This window comes from Scyliorhinus canicula, chromosome 7 (genome assembly GCF_902713615.1).
Source record: "Scyliorhinus canicula chromosome 7, sScyCan1.1, whole genome shotgun sequence".
NCBI classification, from domain to species: Eukaryota; Metazoa; Chordata; class Chondrichthyes; order Carcharhiniformes; family Scyliorhinidae; genus Scyliorhinus; species Scyliorhinus canicula.
The window spans coordinates 20,589,085-20,611,695 of NC_052152.1; the positions used below are offsets into that span (position 1 = coordinate 20,589,085).

At 45.9% G+C, this 22,611-nt stretch overlaps 1 protein-coding gene across 7 annotated transcripts in view; it reads right to left on the reverse strand.

Annotated features, from left to right (window-relative positions):
* Window positions 1–22,611, reverse strand: part of LOC119968770 (immunoglobulin superfamily member 5-like) — a 93,174-nt gene that overhangs the window by 60,207 nt on the left and 10,356 nt on the right. For 4 of the 7 annotated variants that reach the window (XM_038801477.1, XM_038801474.1, XM_038801478.1 and 1 more), the window contains exons 2-4: window positions 13,737–13,815; window positions 8,726–9,040; window positions 193–492 (exon numbers count right to left, since the gene is read on the reverse strand). In XM_038801477.1, coding sequence (XP_038657405.1) covers window positions 193–492; window positions 8,726–9,040; window positions 13,737–13,782 — 661 coding nt within the window. In that variant the 5' untranslated portion in view covers window positions 13,783–13,815. Of the gene's footprint in view, window positions 1–192; window positions 493–8,725; window positions 9,041–13,736; window positions 13,816–14,282; window positions 14,440–17,327; window positions 17,370–22,611 lie in introns of all 7 variants that reach the window. The other 3 variants (XM_038801475.1, XM_038801476.1, XM_038801481.1) reach the window with 3 other exon arrangements.

Consider the following 22,611-nt stretch of genomic DNA (forward strand, 5'->3'; position numbering starts at 1 on the left):
TCCCATTAAATGGTGGAGCAGACTTGATGGGCCGAATGGCCTACCTCTGCTCCTAGGACTTGTGGTCTTATCTAGTGAATCATCGAGAGGAACCTCACACAGCCTTGGTTTAATACAGATTTTGACATTGTGACCAATCAGTAACCATCAACAAACCTAATGTCGCTTACATATATAAGGCATTATACTTACGTGGTTTCACGGTGATGAAAAGTTCAGCAGTTCTAGGCTGAGGAAGTGCCTTTATGGTGGCAAGACACTGAACTTCAGCATTGGCAGAAAGTGTGAGATTTAAGGTGCTGTCGGCATTGTAGAGATGTTCCGAAGCTGGATGAAAAGTGTTGGTGTACATTTTTGCATTCACAGCTGTTTGGTTTATAGTCCAGCTGATAGTCGGCGCAGGGCTCCAGCTTTCTGCCTTGCAGACAATGTCTGTGCTCTGGTTTATCACCACAGACGAAATCTTGCTCTCAAAAAATACCATCCCAGCAACTGTGACGCAAAATAACAGCAGAAGTTTAGCTTTGTCAGAGACAAGTTTGACGATTATTTTTCTGAACACTCTTGAATTAGAAATTATTCTAAAAATAGCTTAAGTGGTTTATTCATCCTTTGTTATCACTTCCTTGCTGTCAAACATTTTTTTTCCATCACCGACATGCGTGAGTGTATTTTCTATTATTTATTCTCAGGAGTTGAACGTCCCTGACAAGGTCGGCTTTATCAGCCATCCCCAACTGTTTGGAGAAGCTTGCGTTATTAAACACTGGTAACGTTTGAGCACAACTGCCCGGCTATGTTTGATCAGTCATTACATAATTGTTGTGGGGAAAGCACTGAGGAGATTTACAAGAATGTTGCCAGGGCTTGAAGACTGCAGCTATGAGGGAAGATTGGATAGGCTGGGATTGCTTTGCTGACAACTGAGGAGGGTGAGGGGTGGGGGTGTGGGGGGTGGGGGGGGGGGGGGGGGGGAGTGTGACCTGATTGAGGTGTACCAGATCATGAACCATGAGGGGTCTAGATAGAGTAGACATACCCTGACTTCTGCCAAGGGGTCAGTTACCGGGGGGCACAGATTTAAGGCGATTGGTAGGAGGATTAGAGGGGACATGAGGAAAATCCTATTCCCCCAGAGGGTGGTGGAGGTTTGGAATTTGCTGACTGCAGTTTGGTGATTGAGGCAGACACCGTCAATTTGTTTAAAAAGGTACCTGGATCTGCACCTAAATTGCTGTGACCTGCAAGGCTGCAGACCTGGAAGTTGGCCTTTGATTGGGTGGCTATTTGTTTTTTATGTTCTTTTTAGGCCGATGCAAACCCGATGGACTGAATGGCCTCTTTCTGTACCATAACATTTCAATGGTTCGCTAAGCGTTAACCACCTTGATGTAGAACTTGGAGTCACATGTAAACCCAGACTTGGTAAGGATGGACCATGTCCTTCCCTAAGGAACACTGATGAATCAGCGAGGTTATTCCAACAATCCAACAGCTTCATATTCACTTCCACTGATGTCAGGCTTTTATTCCCTGATTTCTTTTAATGTTAAATTGAATTCAAATTCGTAATCTGCCAGGGTGACATTTGAAATCATAAGACATAGGACCCATTAGACCGTGAGACGCAGGAGCAGAAGTAGGCCATTCGGCCCGTCATCATATACTCCAGGTTATTAGTCCAGCCCTCTGGTTTATTAGTCCATTAACATAACCCTTGCACTACTTTACATTGAAGTAACCAGCTCTCAGGGTTCTGCCCAAACTGAGAAACCCAGCTGGTGAAGGCTTTAGCAGCAGAAAATCAAAGACATGGCACAGTGGCTCCATGAAAGTGCTATTGAATTTAGGTCTCCTATTGCAGCAAGGTATGTGCCCTGAATTGGCTCTGCTTATATATACTGTCCTATCAATTTCAATTCAATTATCACTTTATTATCCATATGGAAATTCATTCTGGGTACATTGCTCATTCATTAAAAAATGACATATGGATGAATGATAACAATCGAAAGAAAGGAAATAAATTGCTTTATTACAGAGGTATAACTTAATTAAAGTATGCAGTAAAATTTATTTCAATGCATTAAAATTACCAGTCAGTGAGTCCAATCTCAGAGCATATCCTCATCCATGCATCAAACTTCTGTTAGTTATTTTAAAGAAGAACACAGGAACAGGATTAGACCATATGGCTGGTCGAGCTTGCTCCACTATTAAATACAATCAGACTGATTTTGGATTTCAACTCCAATTTCCCGCCCGCTCTCCATATCCCTTAATTTCCTGTGAGACTGAAAATCTGTCTACCCCAGCCTAGAATGGATGAGATTTTCTAGACAAATCAGCAAAGGTCGATGCCGGGCGGGAAAAGTGGTGTAGATGCCGCCAACAGCAATGGCAGCTGTCTCTGCCATACAGTCCTGGACTTGGAGTGAAACATTTTATGAGGCAGGTATCAGGATGTATCGCTGCGGGGCAGCTTCTGATTCACCCTGGCCGGCCAACAACGTAGACAGCTGATGATTGCTGCGCCATTTCTAAAGGCCGCCATAGAGAAGAGAGAACAAAGGAGTTCACCCTGGAACCCCACCCCTGCATCTTCTCCTCCCAGCCCCCTCCTGCACTATCCAGGCATTGATCACTGGCACTCCCCAGGCACTGCCCGGACACAACTCTCTCCCCCCTGACTGCTGCACCCATCTGAACTCCTCTGGGATGTCTGCTCGGCAGATGCACACCTTGGGGGGCCAGTTGTGATTCTTTCCATTCTGCCATCACACTGACCAGGTTCGATGTTCTGACGGTTGGGGGGAGGGGATGATTCAGGTGAAGGGGCCTGATACGTTAATATATTCAAACGATGTTCCCGCCATTAAACTTTGGGAAATGCACCCTGACAGTGGCAGGGGAGGAACCAATCACACGATGCCCTTATGCCAACGTAACACGTGACTTTGCAGTTCTTGCAATATTTCCCATTCCCGAACCGAACCCCCCCCCCTCCCCCGAGCGATCGGAAACAGAAAATCCTGACCAAGATATTCATTGATGGAACCACCACAAACCTCTGGGGTAGAGAATTCCAAAGATTCACAACCTGTACCAGCCTCCCCAAACAGGTGCCGGAATGTGGCGACTAGGGGCTTTTCACAGTAACTTCATTTGAAGCCTACTTGCGACAATAAGCGATTTTCATTTCATTTCATTGAGTCATCTCAATCCTGAATGATTGACCCCTTATCCTGAGTTTGTGCTGTCATGGTTTAGATCTCCAACCAGTGGAATCAATCTCTCAGCATCTACCCTGTCAAGCCCCGTCATAACCTTTGAGGTTTCAATGAGATTACCCCTCAGACTCTCGAGTATCGAAGCCCAGTTTACTCAGCCTCTCATGATAGGACAACCTGCTCATCCGGGGGTCAATTTAGTGAATGTTCGCCGTACCTCCTCCAATGCAAGTATATCCTTTCTTAAATGAGGAGCCCAAAACTGCCCAACAGTATTCCCAGTAGCAAAACCTCTTTATTCTTGTACTCCAACCCTCTGTAATAAAGGTCAACATGCCACTTGCCTTCCTAATTGCCTGCTGCATTTGCAAGGTGACCACAAATGAGTTCAAGAACCGTTTTGTCTTGCTTGTCGACTTTCCCCTGAACATAACCACAAGTAATGACAATGGATGAGTCTTGTGATTCAACACTTAACTCTCCAGCCTATGTCCTTTACTGTACGTGTGTAACTACTTCTACTTGTCAATAAAACTTACAGTTAATCTAACGACGACAACAGAGACTTCTTTAAGAGGCACTTTTCTGTAACCAACTTATCGGTTACTTCATAGAAATATAGAAAATAGGAGCAAGCGTAGGCCATTCGGCCCTTCAAGCCTGCTCCACCATTTAATATGATCATAGCTGATCTCAACACCATACGCCCCCACTCTCTCCCCATACCCCTTGACACCTTTAGAGTCTAGAAGTCTATTTCTTTCTTAAACATATTAATGACTTGGCCTCCACAGCTTTCTGTGTTAGAGAATTCCACAGGTTCACCCCCCCCTGAGTGAAGAGGTTTCGCCTCATCTCAGTCCTAAATGGCTTATCCCTTATCCTGAAACTGTGACCCCCTTGTGCTAGACCCCCAGTCAGAGGAAACAACATCCCTGCATCCAGTGGGCAGCACGGTAGCACAAGTGGCTAACACTGTGGCTTCACAGCACCAGAGTCCCAGGTTCGATTCCCCGCTGGGTCACTGTCTGTGCTGAGTCTGCACTTTCTCCCTGTGTCTGCGTGGGTTTCTTCCGGGTGCTCTGGTTTCCTCCCACAATCCAAAGACGTGCAGGTTAGGTGGATTGGCCATGATAAATTGCCCTTAGTGTCCAAAAAGGTTAGGCGGGGTTATTGGGTTACGGGAATAGGGTGGAAGTGAGGGCTTAACTGGGTCGGTGCAGACTTGATAGGCCGAATTGCCTCCTTCTGCCCTGTATGTTCTATGTTCAGTCAGTCTTGTACTATCGGGATCTTTTATATTTAAATTAGATCCCCCCTCGTTCTTCTAAATTCCAGTGAATACTGGCCCAGTCGAGCCAATCTCCACTCGTATGACAATCCTGCCATCCCAGGAATCAGTCTGGTGACCTTCGCTGCACTCCCTCTATGGCTAGTAAATCCTTTCTTAGATCAGAAGACCAAAACTGCACACAATACTCCAGGTGTGGTCTCACCAAGGCCCTGTGTAACTGCAGTAAGACCTCCTTGTCTTGTATTCAAGTCCTCTTGCAATGGAAGCCAACACATCATTTGATTCCTAACTGATTGCTGTACCTGCATTTTTGCTTTTCGTGACTGGTGGACTAGAACACCCAGTGTAAAGATGCACTTTTCACAGATTTTATTAATAAACACAAAATGGATTTATTGATAAGAATTATACAACAGCCTCATGGCTGAAGCTCAGTCCCAAAATTCCTCTTTGCCTCGGAGCCTCTCTCACCGTGGGTGATTCCACACCCTGAACCCCAATTGGTCACACAGGCCATGTGACCCTTACTCTGCTGTGTTGCCATTAAAGGGAAATCACCAGACCCAGGTCCCTTTGTACATCAACCTTTCCCATTCCATCACCATTTAAATAATGCTCTGTTGTGGTGACTCGAGTCAGTACACTGGGGACTTTCAGTAACACTAAAGGGGTTTATTAACAGTGGGCAAAGGCAATTATATGCAGACAAAGAGCAATGATGTTTATGTCTTGACTCTCCAGCTCTGAGGTCCATACTGCCCAAGCCACTTCTCCCAGGGCCCCAGGCTTTCTCTCTACTGGTTGGGGTCCCCACGCGATTGGTCCCGGGCCGGTCACGTGGACCACAAAGCCCGCCCCCTTAAAGCAGCCATGCTACCACATCTGCTATTCTGTTTCTCCGTCCAAAATGGATAACTTCACACTTATCCGTATTATTCTGCATCTTGCCACATGTTTGCCAACTCACTCAACTTGTCCAAATCACCTTGAAGCCTCTTAACGTCCTCCTCACCATTCACCTTCCCACCAAGTTCAGTGTCACCAGGGCTGTTTCGCACAGGGCTAAATCGCTGGCTTCGAAAGCAGACCAAGGCAGGCCAGCAGCATGGTTCGATTCCCGTACCAGCCTCCCCTAACAGGCTTTTCACAGTAACTTCATTTGAAGCCTACTTGTGACAAAAAGCGATTTTCATTTCATTTAATTTCAAATATGGAAATATTACTTTTGGTTCCCGCATCCAAATTGTACGCTTTTGCAGACAGGGACCTTTATAGAAGGTCAAGTAAGGGTGGCTCTACATAAAGTTCGATCAAATAATCACCTTTGAAAAGAGCTGGATGCATGCTTTGTGCTGAGTTGCAGAAAAATGCTGATAAGCGATACTTTGCCGGCATTTTCCAACGGGATCTGCCGGACCTGCTGAAAGTGAATGGCCTTCTGGCGGGCCCCTCCATGACAGGGTCAGAAAATCCAGGCCTTAAAGTCTTTTACCTTTGGCCACCTGTCCTAATGTCTCCTTATGTTGCTCGGTGGTAACGTTTGATCGAAGATTCTCCTGTGAAGTGTCAGGAGTTTTTCCCATGTTGTTGTGTAATGAGATAGAACTGGCTGCCTATCCATTCTCCTAAGTAATGGAGGGTTGTGAAAGCAGAAGCAGGTGGGGAGGGAGATGAATGGAAATAGCCTGAACCGGATAAAAATACTCCTCAAGCACCTGAAGTGTGTAAAGAATTGCATACACCACAGAAATCAAAGTACACAAGGTGAAGAGCATGGGAACGATTGCCTTCGCTTCTATAATTGATTGGTATGAAAAGCACCATGATGCATTTCCTTCCATCTTTCAATTTATCTTTTTAATCCCCAGTCCTGACTGCCACCCTTTTCATCTCATGCTTGAAACCTCTGATCTTATTGAATGAAATAGTGGTGTTCATCAACTCAAGTGATTCACATCTGGCCTATGTGATGGTCACAAATAAGTCAAAATGTGGCCTGATATATGAACCTTGACAGAAAACCAGCACTCCATCCTCACCTTAAACCTTCTGGATGCAAAACAACCCTCAGATGCTGTCTAATACCTTAGCTGCAAAATAGGTTTCCAGATAATGTAAGAATAAGTTGCTGAGAGTGAAAACTCAAAAGAGCTAAAGACGTATGACAAATTGCCAAAGAAAAATGGAAAATTGCTGGGACTACTCAGCTGGGCAGGCAGCATCTGTAGAGAATGAGAGTTAACGCTTCTGGTCAATGAGCTCACGTCAGAGCTAGGGCAGAAATTTACTGCTATGCTGTCACCTTCCTACATGCTCTAACCTGTCTCCAATTGCACAGGGGCAAGGGAAGGGAAGGCCCCGAATGAGTTCCTTGAATGAGGTTTAGAGGGAAGAAGGGAAGCGCTCATGGATGGGAAGGAGGCCAGCTTTGCTCAACCATCAGCCCCGAGTAGGGGGACGGGGTCCCCACCTTCACTGGCTCCCCTTCGAGATCACCCTTCCAGCGATGCTCCCTCTCTGGCTGGTAATGCCCTCTATTACCTCCTCACCCCCCCCCCCCCCCCCCACCGCCACCCCCAACCAGGTCTCCCCTCCTCTCCCCTGTTATTGTAATCGTCTCCCAGAAGGAAAAGAATCAGTTTCTTGTTTCTCCGTTTTACTGGTGTTCCATTTTAAAATATACAAGATCCAGTCTCTCCCTCCATCAAGGTCGATGGAGAAACCCAATCAAACCTTGAACATTTCCCTTCCCTGGGGAGCCACCTCACCTGGGGAGCCACCTCTCCTCTATTAGGGACATAGATGCGGAAATCCAACATTGTATCCAATCCATGTGCTCCTCCTTCGGATGCGTAAGGACGAGGGTTTTTGATGACCGTGACGTCCGTGCTGGCACCAAGATCCTCACGTACAAAACAGTCGTCCACCCAACTCTCTTATAGAGCTCAGAAACGTGGACTACAAAGGAATGCCACTTCAAGGCCCTGAAAAGGTACCATCAACCCTGTCTGAGGCGGATTCTCCACATCAGTTGGGAGGACAGGCAAGCTAATATCAGTGTCTTTGAAGGAGTCATGCGCACTAGCATTGAGGCCATGATCATCCAAAACCAACCCCACTGGGCTGGCCATTCAGATTGGGCAGCAGTTCACTGAGACAGGACTTTCACCCCAACTCAGAGCGGAATGGTTGGCGGGTGGGTGGGTGGGGGGGGGGGGGGGGGGGGGGGGTTGGGGGTGGGGGGTTGCCGGAGGGGAGGTTGGTGGCAGCCGTGAACAGCAGGGATGGGTGAATTCTGCCCCTGGGAAAAGAGGTCTGACAGGTTTTAAACAAGCTCAGAGGCAGGGAAAGTCGGTAAGGGCAAAGAACAAAAGGGAAGGTCTATGATAGGATAGGAGTAATTAAATAGCAAGAGGGATGATGGTGAAATAGAAGATGAGGTGCTGATCGTGGAATCATATAATACTGAAAGGGGCCATTCATCCTATTGTGCATATGCCAACTCTTTAAGAAACTAACATAGAATCATAGAATTTACAGTGCAGAAGGAGGCCATTCAGCCTATCGAGTCTGCACCGGCCCTTGGAAACAGCACCCCACTTAAGTCCATGCGTCCACCCCATCCCCGCAACCCAGGAACCCCACCTGACCTTTTTGGGCACTAAGGGCAATTTATCATGGCCAATCCACTTAACCTGCACATCTTGGACTGTGGAGGAAACCGGAGCACCCGGAGGAAACCCACGCACACACGGGGAGGATGTGCAGACTCCGCATAGACAGTAACCCAAGCCGGGAATTGAACTAGGGACCCTGGAGCTGTGAAGCAACTATGCTAACCACTGTGCTACCGTGTCGCCCCTGTGCTACCGCGCTGCCTGTGTTGTCTCCTGATCTTAGCCTGTAACGCTGCAAATATTATTTTTTCAATCATAAGCTATTCTCTTTTGAAAGCTAATACTGAATCTACATTTGACGGCCTTTCTGGTAGTGAATTCCAGACTAAGACTGTGCACACAAAAAAAAATCCCCGCACCTCCTCCTTGCCATTTTGTCAATTATCTTCAATTCGTGTCCTGCGGTCACTGACTCTTCATAACTTGGAAAACCTCGATCAAATCTCCGCTTAACATTTTCCCAGCTTCCCTGTCCTCTCCGCATAATTGAAGCCCCTCGGTCTTAAGTGGAGAAATATACTGACCTTGCACAAACAAGCGTGCCTGTTGATGTCCGTCAGTTTGAAGGTTGCACTGCACAGTCGCATTGTTTTTCAGGGTCACTGCGGTGATTACAAGTTCAGAAGTAAAACGATCTTGAGTTGTATAGTTACGTTGTCCAAACTGAGGGTCTGTAACAATCGGTCCTTTCGGTACTATAGTAAGGACAGGTGCACTGTTCATTAACCAGATAATAACATGCCAAGGCTGAGACACTGTGCAGTTGAATGTAGCATCAGAGTTAAGCAAAACAAAAGCGTTTTTTGGACCTTCTATGATAATTGTAGATAAACACACACCTAAAAAAGAAATAGTTGACATTAGATCAAAGAAACATTGAGCCGCGCGACAAATTGTGCCTTAAAGAAAGGAGAAAGTTGGCAATGAAAAGCCTCTTTGTCTTCAGGTGTTGCACATTAGTGCTCTACTCATCAACTTGTATCAAGGGAGGATGCAGCATTGAAAGCCTTCGAATGGGATGTGAGTAAATTAGGGCTCCTGTCATGGGAATGTCACTTTAAAAAATGTTTGTCTGCTCAAGTGCCTGCAGTGATGTCAGAGTGTGGGTGGAGCTGAGCTCTGGCTCTGCTTTTTAGTTTCGCTTTGAGGAAAAGCTTGGGTGTGCCTGTGTTTTTGAGTTTTGTTTCAGTGTTGGAGCTGAAGCCAGCCAAAGAAGGTGTAATTCCAATATCTCTGCCATCTAAAGACTATCTCTAGATCATTTGGTGAATTCAGAGTGATAACTGCTCTCAGTAGAGAATTTAAACCTGATGTGCTTTTGTAAAAAGGATTTTTGTCTTATGGATGTGAAAAGGAAAGTTTAAGAATGACTTAGTGTTGTATTCTTTGGGGGGTGTATTTGAATTGATGGTTGCTAAGATGTTCGCTGTATGTTTTAAAAAGGTGAACTGAGTTCATAGAATAAACATTGTTTTGCTTTAAAAATTACTTTCAAATTTCCGTTGCACCACACCTGTAGAGTGGGCCGTGTGCTCCCCATACCGCAATCTGGGAAAGGTCGTGGGTCAGGTGATACACTTTGGGGTTCTCTAAACCCTGGGCCATAGCACTCCGCTGCGTGCTACCTGTGCAGGGCAACCTGTTGTGGGATAACGGCGGTTCACTTTTCCCGCTTGGAGCGCATCCTTACCAACGGGTTTCGCAGCGGCATGGTGGGGTGGTTGCAATATGAAACCCCATTGACAAGCGGTGGGAAGATAGAATCCCATCGCCAACAAACGGGTGCGCCGCCGTGAAACATGCGGCAGGGGAACTGGAGAATCCCGCCCAAGGGTCTCACGTTGGAAAAAACACTTGCCTCACACTTAGGCATGCGAAGGACCAGAAATTGGGCTGTGGCCTGCTTTTGTTGTGCACTATGTCACCATCCCAGGTACCTGACGGTGGAGGCCTGATGCTCTCCCGATCCTTTGGCCTCATTTCAATGTTGTCAGGTGAAGTGTTACTAATCCACCAGTGAAAATGGCTCCATGTTTGGGCCGCTGCTAAGATGGCGGCAGTCCTCAGGAGCTTGTTGTCAGGGATTGAGTCAGGATTATGGCCTGGTTCAGTCACGCCTCTCATCGGTCCTGATCCAGTTTGGCAGCTGGGGAACGTCTGAATATTTTTTTAAAAATATTTTTCATAAATTTTATATTTGTAAACTATACAGCAGGTGATTGAGATAGTTGTTATGTACAATTGTTATTTGGTCTGCGTCTTAAGCCCTGATTTGATTTGGTTTGATTTGATTTTTTGTCACATGTACCGAAGTACAGTGAAAAGTATTTTTCTGTGGCCAGGGGAGCGTACACAATATAAAAATAATAGACAAAATTTCCCCTCTTTTCCCCTCTTCGTTCTTTTCCAGTGTCCCCTCCTGGTAATTCCCTGGGTTCCTCCCTTGCTGCCTCCTCCTTCCTGGTTTAGGGGCTGGTTTAGCTCACTGGGCTAAATCGCTGGCTTTGAAAGCAGACCAAGGCAGGCCAGCAGCACGGTTCAATTCCCGTACCAGCCTCCCCGAACAGGTGCCGGAATGTGGTGACTAAGGGCCTTTCACAGTAACTTCATTGAAGCCTACTCGTGACAATAAGCGGTTTTCATTTCATTTTTCCTTCCTTGTCTCTGTCGGCTTTATGTGGTCCTGTTGGCATCTATTGGTTCCCCCCAAACCCCCCCCCCCCCCCCCCCCCCCTCCTTTCTGATCCACTTTTGGCCTCAAACAGGTCTTGGAACAGGACACAATTCTTCTAGGGCACCCAACGGTAAGAGAAGGCCCAGAAAAGGAGCCTGAGAAAAGAATATCAGCAATCGAGAGTCCATGGGCCGGTCCCACTTCCCCGAAAAACTTACCAAGTGTGCAATCGAAGATGTAGCTCTAAGATCGGGCACATCAGCCATGCAAGGACTCACAGAACCCATGACCAGTGACACAAAGTTTCTTAGGTGGACAATCATACCCGTTAGCGAGTGATCACCAAAGAAGATGTCATGCTGCATGAACATCTTTTGGACTATTACAGAGAATTACCACTTCCAACAAATATTGTTATGCTCTTCCACGAAAGAGCAAGGAAAGTAAGGTAGAAATACCAGACACTGGTGATAGGCACTGGTGGGACATTGGTCATAGCCTCGAAATACATCCTTGGATTCAAGGATGTACAGAGTGTTGTCGTCATTTATTGTATCTGTTTTATGACCTGTGTATTTACACAAATGTAACAGAGCAAAACAGCAGCTGAAAGTGTTACTGAAGTGTTAGAAAGAGGAAGATCATAGAATTATAGAATTTACGGTGCAGAAGGAGGCCAATCGGCTCTTCGAGTCTGCACGGACCCTTGGAAAGAGCACCCTACTTAAGTCTACACTTCTCTCTATCCCCATAATCCAGTAACCCCACTTAACCTTTTGGGCACTAAGGGGCACTTTAGCATGGCCAATCCACCTAACCTACACATTTTTGGACTGTGGGAGGAAACCGGAGCACCCGGAAGAAACCCACGGAGACAAGGGGGGAACATGCAGACTCCACACAGACAGTCACCCAGGGCCGGAATTGAACCTGGGACCTTGGAGTTGTGAGGCAGCAGTGCTAACCACTGTGCCACCGCATTCACTAACCAACTCACCAGTGATATCTGTAAAAGTGTGATAATGCTTGTCGGCAAAATTATACACTTAAGGGTGGATGCTGTAAGACATTTTTAATATCTCTTGTATTTCTGTTTGTAAGTAAAATGTAACCCGGTGTGATGTTTGGACCTGCGAATGGAGCTCACCATGTAGTAGGAACATGGGGTGCAGAGGACATCAGTACGGAGGATGAAGAACTCTGACCGAAGACATCATATTGAACTTATTAAAAAATAAAGACAGTTTTAATTGAAGAGGGACACACGCACACACATGCACACACATGAAATGAAATGAAAATGAAAATCGCTTATTGTCACGAGTAGGCTTCAATGAAGTTACTGTGAAAAGCCCCTAGTCGCCACATTCCGGCACCTGTCCGGGGAGGCTGGTACGGGAATCAAACCGTGCTGCTGGCCTGCTTGGTCTGCTTTAAAAGCCAGAGATTTAGCCCAGTGAGCTAAACCAGCCCCTAATGCACATGCACACACACAAATGCACACACGCATGCATCAGGACATATCATTAAGGTGGTGGCCAAGCTAATTGAACCATCAGACACTCTGTCCATAACAACTCTCACAGACAATGGTCTCTATGGACATGTGGAAATGGCTTTATCCTGCATTATCAAGTTCCAGATATTACATCCATTGCTGGCATGCACCTGAAGACACCCACTGCTGAGAGGAGGGTTTGGCCACGCACAGGTGGTCTTGCATATCCATGGTGGAATTGATAAGGCACCGATACCCAAACGGATGACCTAACTTAAGGGATTAGTTGAGATGTCACGGGACCTGGGTCAGGAAGGGATATAAAGTTAGAGCCTATGAGGACATTGTTGCTGCAGCTGAGGGCAGATAGACATTGTAAGTCATGAAACGTTATGAGGAAGAATTTGTTCAGCAGACCGACCAGTTAGAAACAAGCTCCTGCTGCTCTTACTAAGCAACTAGTCTTTAAGAATATACTATTGCTCAGTGAGTAAATAAAAAATTATCTGCATAAATTTTCCGCCGTGTCATTGACACCCAGGGTATGGGTCCGAAAATTGGAGGGGGGGTGAGGACCACTGTTAAAGAGTCTTATTGGAATGTCTTCAGGCCATGAAAAACACTGTGGGTGGAATTTTCCTGTTCCACCCACCCAGGAACTGGAAATTCCTGCCCGAGGTCATCGGACAATTCCCGCGGTAGGCAAGATCACAAAACTTGCACCTGCATATAATGTAAGGATTGAACTCAGCTCAGTTGGAATGGTACATGGGGTGGTGAGGATTGAGCTCAGCTCAATTAGAATGGTACATGGGGTGGAGAGTATTGAACTCAGCTCAATTAGAATGGTACATGGGGTGGAGAGGGTTGACCTCAGTTCAATTGGAATGGTACATGGGGTGGAGAGGATTGAACTCAGCTCAATTAGAATGGTACATGGGGTGGAGTGGATTGAGCTCAGCTCAATTGGAATGGTACATGGGGTGGAGTGGATTGAGCTCAGCTCAATTGGAATGGTACATGGGGTGGAGAGGATTGAACTCAGCTCAATTAGAATGGTACATGGGGTGGAGAGGATAGTCAGCTCAATTGGAATGGTACATGGGGTGGAGAGGATTGAGCTCAGCAGCACTGATGCATTCACCTTCCACAAGGTTGCATTGACGACCTGAAGTCATCCAGGAAGAAAGGCCACTCAGGAGAGGCATCTGAGGGCTACTAGTCAACTTGGAACCATACCGCAGCATGACGAGAGAAAAGAGACAGAGAGAATTAGCTGGAAGAGCAAGAGCATAAACATATCCCAGATTTCCACCATTTTACACCTTATTGTAAAGTGCACACTATTATATAGTTTACTCACCCAAAGTTATGCTAAATAACTTTAAAATTGTTCCGACAGTCCCCATGATGTTTAAGAAGTGTCATCTCAAAAGTCGTGGCTAAAAGAAGAATATTCTAGATCATTGTAGGAAATATAACTTGAAAACTTAGAGAAATACTCAATTTTAGTGCTTTTGATTGTCAATATTGAAAGGCCTTGTTGGTAGGGTTGCCAACTGTGATTAGATGTATTCCTGGATGTTCAATCACATGACTTTGCCCCTCCCCCCCCCCCCCCCCCTCCCCAATCCAGCCATCAGTCGGACAACACATCCACGCTTGTGATGCACTGCCTTCCCACACCAACTGGAAAGCAAAAAGGACTTGCCCAATTGGATGATGGCAAACAACTTTTCCCTCCCCCAATTTTCAATATTTTTACATCTGTGTGAGAGAAATGTTCAAAGAAAATGACAAAAAGCGATCTTTTAATGTGCCTTTGATTTTTCTCCAGGGTTGCCCACAGCAGTGTCCTGCAGATTAATATTAATTTCTTGTGGAGGCTCCTGGCCAGAGGGTCGGTTACCCAATGTGTTGATCCATATTTGCATGTGAGGATACGGAGAATAGAGGTTCTCAGTTCTACTCTGCTGGGCCATGTGTTACTTGAAGAAGTTGAATCACGCTTCTCAGAAGGGAGGATAAGTATTGAGCACTGCACACCAGCATCGCATCAGATCTCTCTGCAATAGAAATAGGATAGAAACAAGGGGGAAACCTTGATCATTCTGCCCACCATTTTACAGTGTAAATCAGCCAATAAGAATCCAATATGGCGGAAGGCATACACATACTCATTCCGTATAGGAAAAACATTAAGCTAATTTTTCGCTGTAAGAACAAGGAGCAGGAGTAGGCCATCTGGCCCCTCGAGCCTGCTCCGCCATTCAATAAGATCATGGCTGATCTTTTTGTGGACTCAGCTCCACTTACCCGCCCGCTCACCGTAACCATTTATTCCTTTACAGTTCAAAAATCTATCTATCTTTGCCTCAAAAAAATCCACCAATATAGCCTTAACTGCTTAACTGGGCAGGGAATTCCAGAGATTCACAACCCCTTGGGTAAAGACGTTCCTTCTCAACTCAGTCCTAAATCTGCTCCCCCTTATTTTGAGGCTATGCCCCAAGTTCTAATTTCAGCCGCCAGTGGAAACAACATCCCTGCTTCTAGCTTAACTATTCGCCTGATAATTTTATATATTTCTATCACATCCACCACTCCCCCACCCCCCATCATTCTTTTAAATTCCAATGAATATAGTCCCAGTCTACTCAGTCTCTCCTCAGAAGCCAGTCCCCTGAACTCCGGAATCAACTTAGTGAATCTCCTCTGCACCCCCTCCAGTGCCAGTACATTATTTCTCAAGTAAGGCGAACAAGACTGTACACAGTTTTGCATCCATCAAATGCACCAAAAGTCTTAAACATGCTCATTATAATATTCGAATAAGGGTTTGATGCTTGGTGTCACAGTCTTTAATTAAAATGGTTCTCCCAGGGCGCTGGTCACCATGTGGCAAGATTATTCAATAACTCAAAGCATGGCATTAAGGGCCCTAAAGTAGCATTATTGAAAGATTTCATTAACTCCAAATAGAGGAGTTACTTATTTGTCCTTACAGGCTGTTGTTTTTTCAATAGACACATGGAAATGGAGGGCATGGTTGAGATACTGAATGAGCATTTTAATCTGCCTTTACCAAGGAAGCAGATGCTACCAAAGTCATTGTGAAACTGGAAGTAATTCCGTACAAGACAGGGTAAAAAATCGATAAAGCAGAGCTCTTGGAAAGGTTGGCTGGACTTGAATTTGGTAAGTCACCAGGACCAGATGGGATGTATCTGAGGTTGCTGAGGGAAATCAGGGTAAAAACTGTAGCCAACATGGCCATAATCTTCAGATCCCCTTATGATACAGAGTTTGGGCGGTTCCAGAGGACTGGAGAATTGTACATATTATACCTTGTTCAAAAAAAAAGGGTGTAAGGATAAACCCAACAACGACAGGCGAGTCAATTTAACCTCAGTGAAGGGAAATCTTTTAGACATAATAATCGGGGACAAAATTAACAGACAGTTGTGTGATTGCAGATTAATTAAGGAAAGACAGTTCAGATGGTTAAAGGCAAATCATGGTGGACTAACTGCTTGGCATTGATTTTTTTTAGTGAGGCAACAGAAAGAGTTGATAACTGTAATGTGGTTGATGTTGCCTGTATGGACTTTCAATATGCACTTAATGAAGTCCCACCTGGTAAGGTTGTCAACAAAGTTGAAACCCATGGAATAAAAGGGAAAGTGGCAGCATGGACACCAAATTGGCTAAGTGATAGTTTTACAAACTGCAGAAAGGTATACAATTGTTTTCACCAGTGTTCAGTACTACCGCTTTTTTTGATAAATATTAGCGCCTACGACCTGGGTATACTTAGGCACAATTACATAATTTATCAAAACCTTATTCAGCCTTGCCTGGAGTATTATGGATAATTCTGGGCTCTACGTTTTAAGATGGTGTGAAGGCTGTAATGGGGGTGAATACATGATTTGCAAGAATGGTTGAGATGTTGAGGGACTCGTGCATGCCGATAAATTGGAGAAGATTGAGAGAAGAAGAGGATGAAAGGAGATCTGAGAGAAATGTTCAAAATCATGAGGGAACATGAGGGACCGGTGGCACTTTGTGGTTAGCACTGCTGACTCACAGCGCCAGGGACCCGGGTTCAATTCCAGCGTTGGCTGACTGTCTGTGGAGTTTGCACTTCCTCCCTGTCCCTGCGTGGATTTCCTCCGGGTGCTCCAATTTCCTCCCAAAGTCCAAAGACGTACAGGTTAGGGGGATTGGCCATGCTAAAATTGCCCCTTAGTGTCCAAAACGTTAGGTGCGGTTTACTGGGTTACAAGGATGGGGTGCGGGTGTGGGCCAAGATAAGGTGCTCTTTTGGAGAATTGGTGCAGACTTGGTGGGCCGAATGGTGTCCTTCTGCACTATGGGGATTCTATGATTCTTCTATGATCAGAGCAGATAAAGACAAACTATTGACAGAAGGGACGAGAATCAGAGGAGACCGAACTAAAGTGGTTGACAAAAGAACCGACAGAACATGAGGAAACATTTTTTTATGCACCTGGTTAGGATCTGGAGATTTTCATGGAGGCAGATTCAATCATCGCTTTCAAATGAGAATTGGATAAGCACATGAATGGAAATGAATTTCAGGGCTAGTAGGAAGAGGGATGAGAAATGGGATGGACATGACGGGCCAAATGGTCTCCTTCTGTGTTCCAACTCTTCACTGTGATTCTAGCTTACGCGGGTTTGTTTTCTGCCTGTTTTCTACAACTGAATTGTGACTTCAATGGATAAGTATTGGCCAGTGCTAAGCGGTTTTTGTCTCCCTTGAACACAGTTTTGTACCATTGTACGTGGTCTGGGAGGTCTGCCTTCTGTGGCAGGAGGAAGAGAGGGAGAAGGGAAAGAGATAAGAGGGAGATGGATCATTGAGGAAAAGAAAGAGGACTTCCCAGGGAAAATATTCACAATGGGTCTTCAAGGAGAATTTTCATACCTCAAGTAAAGTGCTGGAACTAATCAGCAGGTCAAGCAACATCTGCAGGGAGAAAAACAGATTAAATATCCAGGATTTATAGCCAGCGATGGGGGAACACTCCTACTGATGTGTTATTGGGCTTATTTATCGTACAAAATTCAAGGCACCGGTCACTCTCTATTGTCAGCAATGTCACCGGAAGAGGTGGAAACTGCCAATAAAGCTTCTACGCACAGCCTGAGAACTGCTGATGGATGCTGGACACAGGTGATGGGGGTTGTGGGGAGGGAGTCATAGCATTGTAGAATCCCAACAGTGCAGAAGGGGGCCATTCGGTCCATGGGGTCTGCACCAACCCTCCGAAAGAGAACCCAACCTAGGACCACTCCGCCACCCTATCCCTGTAACCCCACCTAAACTTTGAACACTAAGGGGTCGTTCGTCATTGGCCATTCCACCTAACCTGCACATCTTTGGACTGTGGGAGGAAACTGGAGCACCCGGAGGAAACCCACGCAGACATGGGGAGAGTGTACAAACTCCACAGACAGTCACTCAAAGTCAAAATTGAACATGGGTCCCTGGCACTGTGAGGCAGCCGTGCTAACTACTGTGCCACTATGCCACCCAAGTCAATGGAGACTGAAGGAAGGTGGGTGGGAAGCAAGGGCAGGGCAAAGCAGGCAGCTTTCAGTGCCGTCCATTCCTGATACCAGATCCCCCAGTTGGATACTGAATGAATGCCACCCCCACGTGGCTAACTCATCAGGGGTTGAAGGCCGGATGCACTGTTGCTTCACAGCGCCAGGGACCCAGGTTTGATTTCTGGCTTGGGTCACTGTCGGTGTGAAGTCTGCACGTTCTCCCCGTGTCTGCGTGGGCTCCCTCCGGGTGCTCCGGTTTCCTCGCACAAGTCCTGAAAAATGTGCTTGTTAGGTAAATTGGACATTCTGAATTCTCCCTCAGTGAGAGGCATGGGAGGGCTGTGCAAATCCCATTAAATCTATGAGCCACCATTAAATTCTGGTGAGCTCAGGGACAATTGCTCTAAAGTGACTTATTAATTAATCTAACTGTGTTCTGCTGCTGGAGGGTGCGAATCCCGAGTCGGACCTACCCACCCCTGACTTAAACAATTTTCCTGACACCGGGAAACTGATGCGGGCACTCCTGCCTGATCCTACTGACCCCTCCCCCCCACCACCACCACCACCCACACCCGCCATTGTGCCCACTCTGGGAGGGTTCCGTTCAGTTCTGTCCAAAGTTCCAAGTTGATGATTTTTCATCAGAACTGGGAGAAGTTAGGGACGAATCAGACTTAAAGCAAAAGGCAAGGTGGAAGGCAGGATGGATTCCATCCAAAAGAGATGATGGTACAACGCAGGATCATTTCCAGCAGCTACTGTCTAGGACTCCAAACACTTCATCCAGCTGAAACAATGATTTATTTGCACTTCTTTCAATTTAATGTTCAGTGCTTGCTGGACCCACATCCTGGCCTCTTTGTGTTACCAAAAGCATTCGATAAGGTGCCAGGCGACACGGTAGCACAGTGGTTAACGCTATTGCTTCAAGCACCAGGGACCCAGGTTCGATTCCCGGTTTGGGTCACTGCGCGGAGTCTGCACGTTCTCCATGTGTCTGCGTGGGTTTCCTCCGAGTGCTCCGGTTTCCTCCCACAAGTGAGCTGAATTGGACAATGTGAATTCTCCCTCAGCGTACCCTCTTCACTGCAATGTTAATGTCAGCCTACTTGTGACACTAATAAAGATTATTATTATTATTATTACAAGAAAGGTGAATATGCAAGTTAAGGACTCAGGAAGCTGGCTGCTCTAACACGGAGAGGGATTGGTTAAATGATAGGAAACAAGATAACTGGGGCGTTTTCAAATTGGCGGGCTATGACTAGTGGAGTAGTACAAGAATCAGTGCTGGGGTTTCAACTATTTACAATTTATATTAATGTCTTAGATGAAGAGGCCTAGTATAATGTATCTAAGTTTACTGACGATACAAACCTGGATGGGAAAGTAAGCAGGTTAAGTGAGTGGGGAGGAGGTGGCAGATAGAGTACAATGTGGTGAAGTGTGAGGTCGTAAGCATAGGGAAGCAGAATCTTTTTGAAAAAACATGAACCTTGTAAATATTGATGTTCAGAGGGACTTGGCTGCACTTGGACAAGGAACATAAAATTAGAAAGGCAAATGATATGTTGCCTTTTATTGCAAGAGGGATTGGAGTACATGGACACTGACATCTTGCTGCACGTGTACAGGGCTTTTGTGATATCATACCTGGAGTGTTGTGTGCACTTTTGGTTCCCATGTTTAAGGAAGGACATACTTGCATTGTAGGCACTACAGTGAAGGTTTACCAGACTGGTCCCTGAGAAGGAACCGTTCACCACACCTCACCATTGCTTCTCACTCAACCAATTTCAATGTTGCTCCTGTCCCTCTGCTAACAAGTCTGTCATGTGGCACATTATCAGATGCCTTTTGGAACTCCATGTACACCACATCAATAATGCTGCCCTCATCAACCCTCTGTTTCCTCATCGAAAAAGCTCAAGCTAAACACAATTTGCCCACAACGAATCCATGCTGGTTTTCCTTAATTAATCTACATTTAAATAAGCAACTATTAACTTGATGCTGAATTATCATTTCTAAAAGCTTCCGCATCATCAAGGTTAAACTGGACGGCCTGTAGTTTCTGGTCTTATGTTTACCCCTTTTTCTAAACAAGGGTGTAACTGCTACAATTCTCCAGTTCTCCGGTGCCACTAAGTTGCTGTGTGAAGCAAGGGAGGAGGTTGCAGGGGCTCTGATGCTAATTTTCAAATCCTCTCTGGCCACAGGAGAGGTGCCAGAGGGCTGAAGGAGAGCTAAAGTGGTGCTATTATTCAAGAAGGAAGTAGAGATAAAGGAGGAAATGACAGGCCATTGAGCCTAACGTCAGTGATAGGGAAACTATTGGAAAATATTCAGAGGTACAGAATTACTCTCCACTTGGAGAGGCAAGGATTACTCAAGGATTGTCAGAATGGCTTTGTCAGGGGGAATTCCTGTGTAACAAAGATAGGGGAGACGTGGTGTAGTGGTATTGTCACTGAACTAATAAACCAGAGACCCAGAGTAATGCTCTTGGGAACTCAGGTTCAAATCCTGCCATTGTGAATGGGGAAATTTGAATTAATTTTTTTTTAATTACAGTTAAAGAAGTCTAATGATGACCATGAAACCATTGTCAATTGTCGGAAAAACCCATCTGGTTCACTAATGTCCTTTAGGGAAGGAAATCTGCCATCCTTACCTGACCTGGTCTGGCCTACATGTGACTCCAGACCCACAGCAATGTGGTTGACTCTTAACTGCCCCCTCAAGGGCAATTAGGGATGGGCAATAAATGCTGGCACAGCCTGTGACGCGCATGTCCCATGGATGAATAAAAAAAGTGAGATTGAATTTTTTGAGGCTGACCAGGTCTGTAGATGAGGGTAGTGAAATGAAATGAAATGAAAAATGAAATGAAAATCGCTTATTGTCACGAGTAGGCTTCAAATGAAGTTACTGTGAAAAGCCCCTAGTCGCCACATTCCAGCACCTGTCCGGGGAGGCTGGTACGGGTAGTGCAGTTGATGTCATCTATATGGATCTCAGTAAGGATTCTAACAAGGCCCCGCATAGGAGACTGTTCAAGAAGGTAAGAGCCTACGCGATCCAGGGCAATTCGGCTAATTGGATCCAAAATTGGCTTTGTGGTAAATGGCAACGGGTGATGGTCGAAGTTTGTTTTTGTGAGTGGAAGCCTGTATAGAATTATGTACCTCAGGGTTTGGTGCTGTTTATACTGTACATTAATGATCTGGATTTGAAAGTAGGAGGTACAATCAGTCAGCTCACAGATAACACAAAATCTGTTGGTGTGGTAAATAGTGAGGAGAAAAGCCTTAGGTTACTGGATGATACAGACGGGCTGGCCACATGGGCAGATTGAGGCAAATAGAATTTAACCCTGAAAAGTGTGAAGTGATGAATGCTGGGAGGGCTAACATGGCAAGGGAATATATAATGAAACAGTAAGTACAGAGGACCAGGGTGATCTTGTGGTGCATGCCAATAGATTAGCTGAAGCATCGAATATAAGAACATGGACGTTATGTTGGAGTTGTATACGACGCATGTTAGGCCACAGCTGGATGCTGTGTTCGGTTCTGGACGCCAATTATAGGAAGGATGTGATTGCTCTAAAAAGGATTCAGAGGAGATTGACCAGGATGTTGCCTGGACTGGAGTGTTCCAGCTGTTTTGAAGCTGACTAGGCTGGGGTTGTTCACCTTAGAGCAGAGAAGCCTGAGACACGATAGAGATGCACAAACTTTAAGGGGCATAGATAGGGGAGATACAAAGAAACTTTTCTGCTTAGCAAGGGGGTCAATAACCAGGGGCATAAATATAATGTAAGGGGCAGGAGATTTAGAAGGGATTTGAGGAGAAACCTTTTCACCCAGAGGGTGGTGGGAATCTTGAACTCAATGCCTGAAAGAGCGGTAGAGAAAGGAACCCTCACAATATTTGATAAGCATTTAAATGAACACTTGAAACACCATAGCATACAAGGCTATGGGCCAAGTGCTGGAATATGGGATTAGAATAAATAGGTGCTTAATGGCCGGCACAGACACAATGGGCTGAAGGGTCTATTTTTGTGCTGTTAAACTCTACGACTCGGACTATGATGCCCTGAGTATAAGGAAAATCATGAACCGTGCCTCCAGAATTTCCACCCTCACTTCCCTCAGAACCCTTGGACGCATCCCACCTTGTCCTGGTGACTTATCAACTTTAACTACAGACTCACTTTTCAAAGAGAACTAAGGGACTGCTGTGTGCTCTGCTTCACGGAGACATGGCTCATTCCTGCTTCACCGGACTGTGCCCTACAACCAGGGGGCTTCTCAATCCACCGAATGGACCAAAAGGCAGCCTGAGGCAAGGCTAGGGGAGGTGATGTCTGCCTCCTAATCAACATCTCCTGGTGCCTAGAAGTAGCAACACTGGCAAGTTTCTGCTCCCCGGACCTAGAACACCTGACGCTAAAATGCCACCCCTTCTGCCTTCCGCGGGAATTCAGCTCTGTTATCCTGACGGCAGTTTACATCCCTCCCCATGCGAACGTGAAAATCGCACTGCACGAAATATTCACTACCACAAATAGCCTTGAAACGAAACGTCCCGAGGCCTTGTTCATTGTAGCTGGGGACTTCAATCAGGCCAAGCTCAAGAGCGTACTA